The sequence below is a fragment of the Solanum verrucosum genome, unplaced genomic scaffold (assembly GCF_900185275.1).
Source record: "Solanum verrucosum unplaced genomic scaffold, falcon-dt-bn FXZP01000128.1, whole genome shotgun sequence".
Taxonomy (NCBI): Eukaryota; Viridiplantae; Streptophyta; class Magnoliopsida; order Solanales; family Solanaceae; genus Solanum; species Solanum verrucosum.
In genome coordinates, this window is record NW_026020327.1 from 1,468,322 (window position 1) to 1,479,764 (window position 11,443).

At 33.3% G+C, this 11,443-nt stretch overlaps 2 protein-coding genes across 2 annotated transcripts; both read right to left on the minus strand.

The window, feature by feature from the left end:
- Positions 1-1,739: 1,739 nt before the first annotated feature.
- LOC125835716 (uncharacterized) lies at positions 1,740-4,202 on the minus strand. Its single transcript, XM_049514820.1, has 6 exons — positions 4,162-4,202; positions 3,924-4,007; positions 2,778-3,500; positions 2,357-2,575; positions 2,149-2,273; positions 1,740-2,041 (listed from the first exon to the last, which is right to left on the minus strand). The coding sequence occupies exons 1-6, from the start codon at positions 4,200-4,202 to the stop codon at positions 1,740-1,742; spliced, it is 1,494 nt and encodes a 497-aa protein (XP_049370777.1).
- Positions 4,203-8,046: 3,844 nt separating this feature from the next.
- Positions 8,047-9,955, minus strand: LOC125835717 (probable pectinesterase/pectinesterase inhibitor 51). Its single transcript, XM_049514821.1, has 2 exons — positions 8,971-9,955; positions 8,047-8,735 (listed from the first exon to the last, which is right to left on the minus strand). Exons 1-2 carry the CDS (start codon positions 9,953-9,955, stop codon positions 8,047-8,049), a joined length of 1,674 nt encoding a protein of 557 aa, XP_049370778.1.
- Positions 9,956-11,443: the final 1,488 nt, after the last annotated feature.

Consider the following 11,443-nt stretch of genomic DNA (forward strand, 5'->3'; position numbering starts at 1 on the left):
GTTTTCTGTCACTTTCCATGGTACTGCTTACTTGTGGCTACTTTCTTTCCTACTATGACCAAAGAAGGAAACAAACAAAGTTACTTTAGTCTTGTACTCTCTAGGTTTTGCTTTTGTTTCATTGAAATGCATTGTCCTTATATTATACATTGCAATGGCGAAGGTTTACCAGAAATAGTCTCTCTACCCTACAAAGGTAGAGATAAGATATATTTTACCCTCTTCAAACCTCACTTATGAGATTACAGCGGATATGTTGTTGTTGTTCTGTCTGTTTGAGACTTGGATTTCTCCCTTTGATCTCATTGATCAAATCCGTTTCATATTAGTCTACTATGTGTACCTTCTATTCACATCTTACCGTATTTTTTAGGTTGAAAAGAGTAGTGTATCTTAGATAGTATGCATAGAGGTTCTATAACACATAGCTTCTAATTTCTCTGTCTAAAACAACTCTATTATGAGCTAATTGATTTGACATTTTGTTTGCCCCCTTCATAATCTTTTTTTTTTTACAATAGATATGAGGTCGTGGATGATATACATTAGGATAGATGGTTAATTGGTAGTACAATGTTCTCTCGCTTACCCTTCCATACTAGTAGTCGTAGCATTATTGTTATAGTTTCTTGGTCCACGATTATGGTTGTTTCTAGCATTTTGATTATAGTATTATTTTATTGTAATTACTGTTTAGAATGATTTGTCATGTTTTCTTTAGTATTTTGCCATGACTTCTTGACCTTAATTATTTATTTTTCCATGTTGCTTCAAACTGTTTTTCCTTGAGTCGAGAGTCTGTTGGAAACCTCTCTACCTTCATGATAGAGATAAGGTTTGTGTGTAACTTAATTAATTTGATTTGTTTCTTGTTTTTGCTCATTAAAACATTTGAAGGGTCACCATTCAAATTCAACGACGTTTGGTATGAAAGATCATTTGTGTTTCATTCGATCTAAAGGTGACCATGTATGGAAAATTAAATACACGAAGAAGTTAAAGAGAGTTCAACAACATATATAAATAGTGTAGTTTTCCATTAAAAGGAATTCGAATGAACCCCTTGATCTTATCTGGCTCTGATCCTAATAAGAGAAGAAGAAAATGTGACAACTACTTGTGGGAAGTCATCAAAATATTTGATGCACCAAGAATAATAGTCGTAGGCTCGTAGCCTTCGAAACTTCCAAAGTACATTACATGCCTTTTACTCAAGGCGTTGAGGGATCGTTTCGTACTCCCCTGTCCGTAATTAGTAATTACTTGTCTAATTTTTCTTTTTTACTTGTCCATTTTTAGACAAATCAAGAAAGGACAACTTTCTTTTACCTATTATACCTTTAATTAATTACTTTAAAAAAAGGTAAAACTTCTTGAAAATGTTAAGTTTTAAATTCATTCACTTCATAAATAATAAGATTAAAATGGTAATAGGTGTGTCAATTTAAAAATGAACAAGTAATCAGAAACAAAAAGAGTACTTATTAATGTAGGGATTTGTAATGCTGGAACTATTTCATATCCATGAGTTTGGGTTCGTCTCTAAAGAATAAACTTCCATCTAAAAGTTTACATTATGCAAACACCTACAATGAACAACTTTGAGAAGTTTGCAATATAACACTAAGTTTTTCAACCATAAGTGGTGTAATATTTTACCACGAAAATATGAGCTATCTCCTTTGTCTGGCCGTCACCAACGGAGGGTTGTATAGCTATAAAAAAAAAATGCGAGAAGCCTACCCCTTTATTGAGTCTGCTATCTCATGATGGCAAGGAGAATCTTTTGTAGAGGTACTGTTACAACAGGAGCTCAAGGGGCTTGGGAAGCGACCCGGAGGACTGCCAGAATTCCCATCTTTCAGTATGCTCAAGGGACTTGGGAAACTCTGGTCCTGAGAACTACCTGTATCTGCACCTTCGATTTCATTTGGGAGATCGCTAGTAGCTGCATTCAGAATGCCGCTAGAAGTTGGTATTCTTGAGCGTGAGGGCGACTTATGTTTAAACACACCCCACAAATAGTACTTCCTACGAAGCCCTGTATAAGGTGAAGGTTTGTTAAGTGTTTGATTGAATACAATACAACTGATATCTCTGTTCAATGGGAGAAAATAAAGACTTGGGAAGCAGAAATTCATCACTTACTCCAATGTTTCTGTGGCAGAACACGAGATGAAAAAATCAAAAGCTCCAAGTCATCAATTGTGGCGCTCATTGCAAGATCATTGTCAATAACATCTTCCAATAGAGCATCATAAGAATTTTCATCCCTGAAAGACAGTATTAATAGATAAGGTTCGAGAACATCAGGATCATAATGTTCAATGACTGCATTATAATAAGACGACGTTACTCTTCAAGCTCGGGAAAGAGATACAAAGCAATACTGCAGTCTGTTGGTTGCAGCCTCAGGAAACTCCTCGGCCATACATCATTCTTGGACACAAGTTTTACATCAAGTTTCACAGGAAGCCTATTTGCTGCCATAGACGCCTTTTCACAGGCTTTGTTTGACAAATGAGCTAAGATATTAATACTGCTTTCACTTTCTGTATTGAAGATAAAACATCCCCTACAGTTAAAAATAAAGACAGTGAATAGAGAATTCTTTTTTCTAAATTCAATAAAGAATCCTCCCACCAAGAAGTTGGGAAGAAAGACAATAGCAGAAAGAACTGCTCGTTGCAATCACTGAAAAAGCCTTTTTAGGTATCCCAAATCTAAAATGAAACAGGTAATTGCCTATCTAAAGCAGTGGAAGTTAAAGTTTTTACCTCCAAATGGGATCAATAACTGGCTGTGCAGACAAACAATTCGCAGATTCCACTTGAGGATCACTATACAAAGTGTCGAGTGGAAAATTTTGCTCACCAGGGAATGAAGAAGAAAAATTTCCACCAATTGCCCCACCCTCTCCCTCAAAATCACCGCCATCATCAAGAACTACAAACTTCCTCCTTGACTTTCTCATCTCTTGTTGATTTCCAATTTCACCAAGTGACTGAGCACTCTTTGAATCTTGCACAGAAGAGTCACCTCTTACTTGAGCTCTTTCTACCATTCCACCTTCCTCGTTGTTCAATGTTGAACAATAAGCTTCCTGGCGTTTACCTACTAGCGGAGTGTTCCCTGCTTTTACTGATTCAATTTGCTGTTCAGAATAGCATACATCTGCACACTCTTCTCCAATGTCTTTGTGTTTCTTAGTATCAATGAATGAAAGCTTCTCCTTTTGCAAAACGTGAAATGGACTATGGGCTGTAGGTGATTGAACTGCACCGCTTGTGTCATGTCTAGCCTCATCTAACCGTAGAGCTTTTACTTTACAACGGTAAAGCTTTCTTCTCCATTCCGCTCGAACATCAAAAGCATGGATTTTTCGTTCACTTATCCGTTCACTCTTTCTGAACTGCTCAACCTTAGAAACTTTGGGAGTGCAATCCCAACATATCCAATTGGTATTGTCATCATCAGCAGAGATTTTCTCTTGGCAATAGCTGCAGAATAAGGAAAAACAAAATGAAATACGCCTGTCGAGTTAATAATCTTTTTCAGAGCTTGTAAAGTGATATTGAAGTCAATATAGGCATTTTTAGATGCTCGTAGCAATAATAGAACGACAATATACAGACAAAAAATAGCCATGATATTGAAGCCAATAGAAGCACATGTAGATGTGCATGCGATAACAAAATAGAAATATACGGACTAAAACATTCATCAGTACTTTTTCTAAACTCCATAAAGGGGAAAAGAAAAATTGTTATTTTCTACTAGGCAAGAATACGGCTTAATAATTAAAATGCCTAGGAAAAACTATATCCAACATTAAACTATTACAATTGCTAATATCCACTTGAAATTCATTCTCAAAATAAAGAATATTGCATACGATTAATTAAGTTACTGATGAAACATACTGGTGTACAGCGGAATCACGACATTGCGAGCAGTAGATAAGAAGCTTGACATCTCCTTTATCCCCACATGTTAGACAAACAGTTCTCTGAGAAAGAAAAAGAAAACACAAGTGAGCACTAAGATTGTGAAATTGTACAATAAGTTGAACAAGTACTGATGAAACTATCTCTTTTGATAGACAAATTGGTGAATTTGTCTTATAGAATTCAAACACTTATAAGTTATATTGTCTGAAACCTTAAATTTCTATAGAATCTGACGGCAACAACATGACACATTGCCTCTCCACGATCAAATCTCTGGACAAGAATCCAATCCTTGAGTTGTGTGCATGACCCTTAGATTGACAGTTCAATGAAGTTGATTTTTCTTTCTTTGATGTACTCATAGAAGTTTGGAAGGATGAACTAACCCAGACATCACACTAGAACGTAAAAATGAAAACCATCTAGCTAGAAAGTAAATACACTTCTCTGAATAAAAAACATATATACATGAAACCGGGTTGGGCATTTAACTCCTAAATCTTGCACAAAACAAATGGCAAAATCAGAAGTCCTGGGAATACGTCAAAAGGTTATCATATGAATTAAGATTCGACCAAAAAGCCGACCTCAACAGGCAGGGGGAAGCAACATTATTACTTCCTCCATTTCAATTTATGTGCCTTACTTTCCCTTTTAGTCTGTTTCAAAAAGATTGCTGATTTCTACATTTAGAAATTCTTTAATTCCGACATCCTATCATTGCCTGTTTAAGACCACAACATTCCAAGAACATTTTACTTTCTTAAACTCAATGTCCAACCAAAAATAGTCTTTGAAGACAATTAAGTAGAAGTCATTACTCATTGAAAATTAACCTCTTCAATAAACAAGTCTCATTACTCATGTACACAGAATGAAGACATAAAGAATAACTACTCTGTTTCTAGAATTAATTTCCTTATGAAATCATTCGCACATTGTTCTCAGTAAGAAATATGCAATATTTGGGTTCCAATTTTGAGTTACAATCTTCTCAAACTTGTAACTAAGATCGATAAAGGGACTTTTGAGTCAAGGAGGTTAGTTATGAAATGATGTAGGTCATAAGGATTAAAGACTTGCACAAAAGTAATTGTACAGGCCTCGATTGTTGGATGTTGGGTTCCCCAAGGGTATATGTTCGGACACTTGGGGTGTACGTTTCAGGAGGAAAACATAGCAAGGAGTTTTTTTAAAGTTATCTTCCAAAGAGTAAGCTCTAAGTCCACAACATTACCTTCTAAAACATTAATAAGCAGTTTGAGGTGAAAGCATTTACTGCCAGGGACGGATCTAGAAGAGAACCTATGGGTTCTCGGGAACGCAATAGCTTTTACTCAAACCTATTGTATCTATATTAAGAAATTCACTAAATATCTATAAGTATTTGACTTGAGGTTGATCTAGTAACGCATAAACTTTAAATCCTTGATCCGTTTTTGCTTAGTACTCATATCTTATATTTATATCCTCCCCTACCCCACCATTTCTTAAACCCTACATCCCACTTTCATGTTTATGCAAAAAAAATTGCAGATGAAGAAAAAAAAAAAACAAATGAGGAACATATCACTCTCAAAAATGGGTGTTAAACTGAATTTTTTTTTGCTAATCGAACAATTTAAACAAAAAAATTTACTTTAAAAAAAAAACAAAAAGGGTTCCTCAAAAACTTCAAAAAACTCTAAAACTCCAGAAGCAGAACACACACACTGAGAATTTATCATCGCCATTCGCCATATCTCAAACAACTATGAACTAACAACCAAAAATCAAAATTTAAAAAAAGTAGAGATAGAGCAACACAGATATACGCATTTGCATAAGACCCATAACAATCCATTGATGATTTCACCTTCAAAACCCTTCTTCATTGAAGAAATTGAAAATGTTAACTAAAAAATGAGTCAAAAAAAAAAAAAAAAAAACTTTTTCACAAACGCGAAATAATCAAACCAGTACGAATTAGAAGATAAAAAGTAAAATGCAAGAGTTAAATTTTACCGAAGCCGCAGCAGAGGCAGATATAGAAGAATCCATTAGCGTCCTTTTGCTTGTTTTCTCGCTGTTGCAAGTATTTATAGAAAATGGAGAAGGACGTTGTACATAGCAAGCAAGTGGAGCCAAAATAAGAATATGGGCAAGTCTAGGGGTAAAATAGGTATTTTAAAATTATACTATTAGTACTTAATATAGAAATGTGTCGATAAAATTAGTTCTCTTATATGATAATACTAGATTTGTAATAAAATAAGATAAATTACATAATACGTAAATTTAAAATAAGAAGAGAAAATTAAAGTAACAAAGTTATTACACTAAATCTATCGTTACACAAAACGAGATTTTACGGTGTTTTCTATTAATGAATTTGATGATACAATAAAATTTAAATAACAATACAAATGAATATTTAAATTGACGATACAATACAATATAATAAATAACGACCATCCGAACAATACAATGCCAAGTAAGTAATACTTAACCTAGGAAAGTATTTGTTTTTTATCAAAGATTTATTTCATGGGCGAAAAGGTAAAATGATAATTATGTAATCTAATTAAACAAACTTAGAGCTCGTTTAAATTGACTTAAAAAAGTATCTTTTGAGTCAAAAATAAAAAGTCAAACTGAAATGACTTTAAAGTCAAAAATAGAAAGTAAATGAATTTTAAGTCAAAAATAGAAAATCAAATTGAAATGAATTTTAAATCAAAAATAGAAAGTCAAACTAAAATGACTTTTAAGTCAAACAAATAAAAAGTAGGGGAGACTTACTTTTGATTTTTTAACTTATTTTAAAGTCCTTTTAAACTTATTTTATGTTATTTTTAACCTTGTCAAACAGTTTATAACTTATTTTAAGTCATCTTTTTAATTTATTTTAAGTTATTTTTATATTTGACAAACATTTCTAAAGTCAAAAACTAACTTAAAAAGTAGATTTCACCAATTTTTAAGCCAATCCAAACACCCTCTTAATTAGACCGAAAACTATTACTACTATTTCTAAAGAGGGTAATGTTTACTTTTTGTGGATAATTATGTACTTTTTCCAATTAAAGGAATTCGGTATTCAATCTATATCTACAAGTTTAGTGAATTTGTAGTTTCATTTGGATTCAACATTTTCGATATGGATTATAAATAGAAATTTGATATAAAATTTAAGAGTTCAATTTCAAATTAGCATTTATTTATAAATTTTAACTTCATTTTGTCATGATTTTTGAATATCATTTTAATTCGAAAAGTAGGATTTGAAATTTCAAATTGTGATTTCAATTTTTTTAAAATATATAAAAATTGACCGATATATAATTTAAATTCTACAACAAATGAATTCTTGTTTAATGTGAACAGATTAACCATACCATGTGAGAAATTTTATTTAAAAAATAGCTAGTTATTGCCGATCTATTGAACCAATGAATCTTTGTAACATTATATGTATTTAAAAGTTACTTAGGATCAACTTGCAAATTTTTGGCACCGTAGTAGAATCATTATCAATGACACGTTGTGCGCCTAAATGCGAAAAGACAGTGCAAGCTTTGTTATGCCGAAATCTAAATGTAATAACATTCAACCACAAATATTTATTCATAAGCAGTAGTAAAACTAGAACTTTTATTAAGGGGTTCAAAATATGAATAGGTGACAAACTAGTTGAAGAGTATCAACATCTACTATATATATATATAAAAAATAATTTTAATTAAGTATAAATAGTGTAATTTTTCGCCAAAGGCCTAAGCTCACTCTGCCCCTATTTATAATTAGAAAAACATGAAGATCGATATGTGATTTATTAATTCGACGCTATGTCATCTTGGGTCATTTCGATATCTTGTTTATGAATAGTTTACTTATTTGTAAGATTTTGTAAAAGTCGGAGAAGTTTTGATAATTTTCATAAATTATGAGGTTTTCATGTTTATATATAAACAAAAAAAAAATACATGTTCAAATAAAATTTCAACTTCAAATTAAGCAATCTAATTTCAAATTGAGACTTGAAATCATGTCCATATGGACCCTAAATTTATGTATAAAAATTCAATAATTTGTAAAAACCTAGAGAAGAGCCTTTTTAACAAGAAGATGGAGGTATCCACTTATCCCCTTGAATAAAATTCTTAATTGAGTAAGACTCAACATGTTCACCTGGAATTTGATTACTCCATGGCACTCTTCCTGTTACATTACCTCCATCACCACTACTTTTAAATTCACCATAATAGAGCGTCGCAAGAGCAAACTCGCCGCTCCATGGCATCCAGCCCTCAGGGCGGATCAAAACTTCTAAATTACAATTTAAAAAAACCGTCCTAGAATACTCCTTCCAAGGCCTTCCGAGGTAATTTTTGTGCAAATTCGGGTTACTATGGTACAAATTCATGTACTCTTTCGTTCCATTGATTGAACAATTTTGAAATACGAATCCTGTTGATTGTCCAGGGTCTAATCTACCATGAGCAGTTACTGCATTAGTTTCACCTTTTTCGGGGTTGAGTACCCGGGGAGTGACTAGAATTTCACAGTCCTGGAAGAATGCTGCTGCGTTACCAAAAATAAAATCTACGTTCCCCTGAACGCGACATGATTGATAGTACTGTCGTAACGATTGTGTGTAGAGTGTGTCTTGATTGCCAAGAAATTCACAGTTTTCGATTACTGAGTGGTCGCTATCAGACCGGAAAGCTACTGCTTGTCCTGCCCCGATACCGGCTGTGTTCTGGATTGTTAAACCACTAGCCATGAATCCATCACCACTTACTCCTGTTTTAGAAAAAACGTAGATTAATTCATCAACCAGACGTTAAATATCACTTGTGAAACTTTTTATTTTTTAAGCCAACCATGTCATTTGCCTAGCTTATTAGTGAACAAAACAGTATAACAACAACAAAAGAGACAAAATATCAACTACAAGTTGACTCCTAATAATTTTCTTGCCGGCATTAGTTTTAATTTATGTGACAATTTTATATGTAATAAACTATAATTCACTTACCAACTGTGGCAGATTCGTAAGTGGACATTCCAGGTATTAGGCCAACACTCAACGATCCTGAAATGACGGTTTTACCCATCCCGTCACCTAAAAACACCACATTTCTCTTCTCCAAGGGTACCCGAACTATCTCATCATACAACCCGGTTTTGATCCGTATCACAAACTTCCCGGGTCCCAAATTATTCGGGGTTGCATTCACCGCCTCTTGCACCATCCTGTAATCACAACCACCATCTTTACAAACCGTCACATTTGGGCTCAAACCCGATGGAACCCCACCCCTGAACCCAAACCCGGATTCTGACCCGATTTCCCAAAAACCGTCTCGCTCCGTTTTAGGTGGGGCCCACGACCCGGTTTCATTCCCGTGAATATCATAATTCACTATCATCCATAAAGCGTTTGTAGTAAATTCAATTAAACCTTTCATTACCTCTAACGTTTTGGCCACCGGAAGGGTTCCGTTTACTCTCAGTAAATTCGATGAGCAGCCGATTTGGTATCCCAAACCTGCGCTCATCCATGCTCGAGCGTCCTTGATTTCGCCACGTGGCAATGCGGCAGCCGTCAGATTGTGCCTGTACGCCGAATTACCGAATCCTTGTAAACAATTTTTCGCGGCGACGGTGAGATTGGCGTCGCCGGCGCCGGCGGAGTCGAGGAGGTTCTTCACCATTGATTGAGCACTAGTGAGGTTCTGAGATGAAACGCTCAATGCGGAGAGGATGATTTGTAACGCCGTTAGATTTGACGGAATGTGTGAAAGTTCCGTTAATGAGGATTCGCATGTTGGTGGGTCCTTTGAGGCTTTACAAGCTAATTGGATTTCAATTGGAATGTTGTTCGGAGACGGAGACGGAGAAGGAGAAGGAGGGAGGGAAATATGTGTAACTGAATTTTCTGACGAATGAGGTTCGGAAAAAGAGAAGAAGAAGAAAAGGAAAAGATAGAAGAATGTTAGAGAAAAATATTGAGATATCATTGTGTAGAAATGAGAAGATTTTTTTCTGTGAAATTATGATATGGATTGGATTATGTATAGGTAATTGAAATAGTGTTTTTTGTTGTGTTGTATATGGTTTACGTGAGTAAATTGGCCGTTGGAGGGTTAGTTTTAGATAAGGCAAGTACATTTAATTGGATGACAAAAGATGGTATGTCATAGGTATGGAATGTAAGTTATAAGTAATTAATACACATTTCCCCCATTTCATTTTCGTATGACAATATTTTCTATAAATAATTTTTGAAAATTGTAATTACATACGGTTGATTGTGTTTCAATTATTATTTGAATATGACATTAATTGACATATGAAATGAAATAGAGAGATATATCTATATTTGTGTTGTACTATTTTCTTATTAGTTCGTTCCGAAAAATTATATATTAATAAGTATTTTTACTTTAAATTTTTTATTTTATTCGTAAATGTTTCTATAACTAAAAGATTTCATATCCCTTCTATCTTTATTTATATGATATTTTTTCATTTTTCTAAATTTAAATTATATAAACTTTGATCAAAGACGAAAAATGATTGAGCACTCTTACAAGTCACGGTTTAGAGGAAGTTCACGGGAGGCTTTGGAAGGTAGTGTTTATGGAATCTTCTTCTTAAAGGTGTCGGTTCTAATTAATGTTTCCTATCTTTTCTCGTGTTATTAATTACTTGTCTATTTTTGAATTGACACACGTATTAAGAAAATAATGCGTTTATTATTTTATCTCTATTAATTATGAAGTGGTGAATTAAAAACTTAAAAATTTCAAGAAGTTCTATCTTTTTTAAAGTAATTAATTGAGAATATAATAAATAAATAAATTTGTCTTTTTTTAATTTATCAAAATAAATAAATAATTAGAAACAATTAAAAAATAAAAAGGTGACAAGTAATCAGGAGGGAGAGCGGAGTACTTTATTTGAACATGCAGACAATCTTCTTACTTGTAAGTATTTGCATGACTTTATTATAAAAAATTGTAGCAAACTATGTTTGACTTCTTCTCTTAGATATAAATAAAATAATAATAAGCTCACCTCACTATGTGCTATACTTAATGGTAATCAGAATAGGATATTGAAATAAAAGGGTACACTATTATTGAAAAAGTGGATTTAAACGGTTTGATATTTAGAAAATAACTAAAATTTTAAAATTTTAAAGTTGAAATGCTTAATTAATTAAAATGCCAAAAGTGCTATCAATAACCACTTAGAGATGTGTTACTCTATTTTAGAAAGAAAAATAAAATAAGATAGATATAAAATTCAAATTTCTAACCTCACTAAGAGGTGCACCCAATCATTGTAGCATTATATGAACCCGATAACACCCTCTTGCATACGCCTCTGTCTGTAATTGCATTGTAAGGTGGTCAAAAGATGGATGTGACAAATGGAAAGTCTGGCATCAAAATAGACACTTTTTTAACCCTAAACACCAATAAAGACTCTCTCTAAAAACA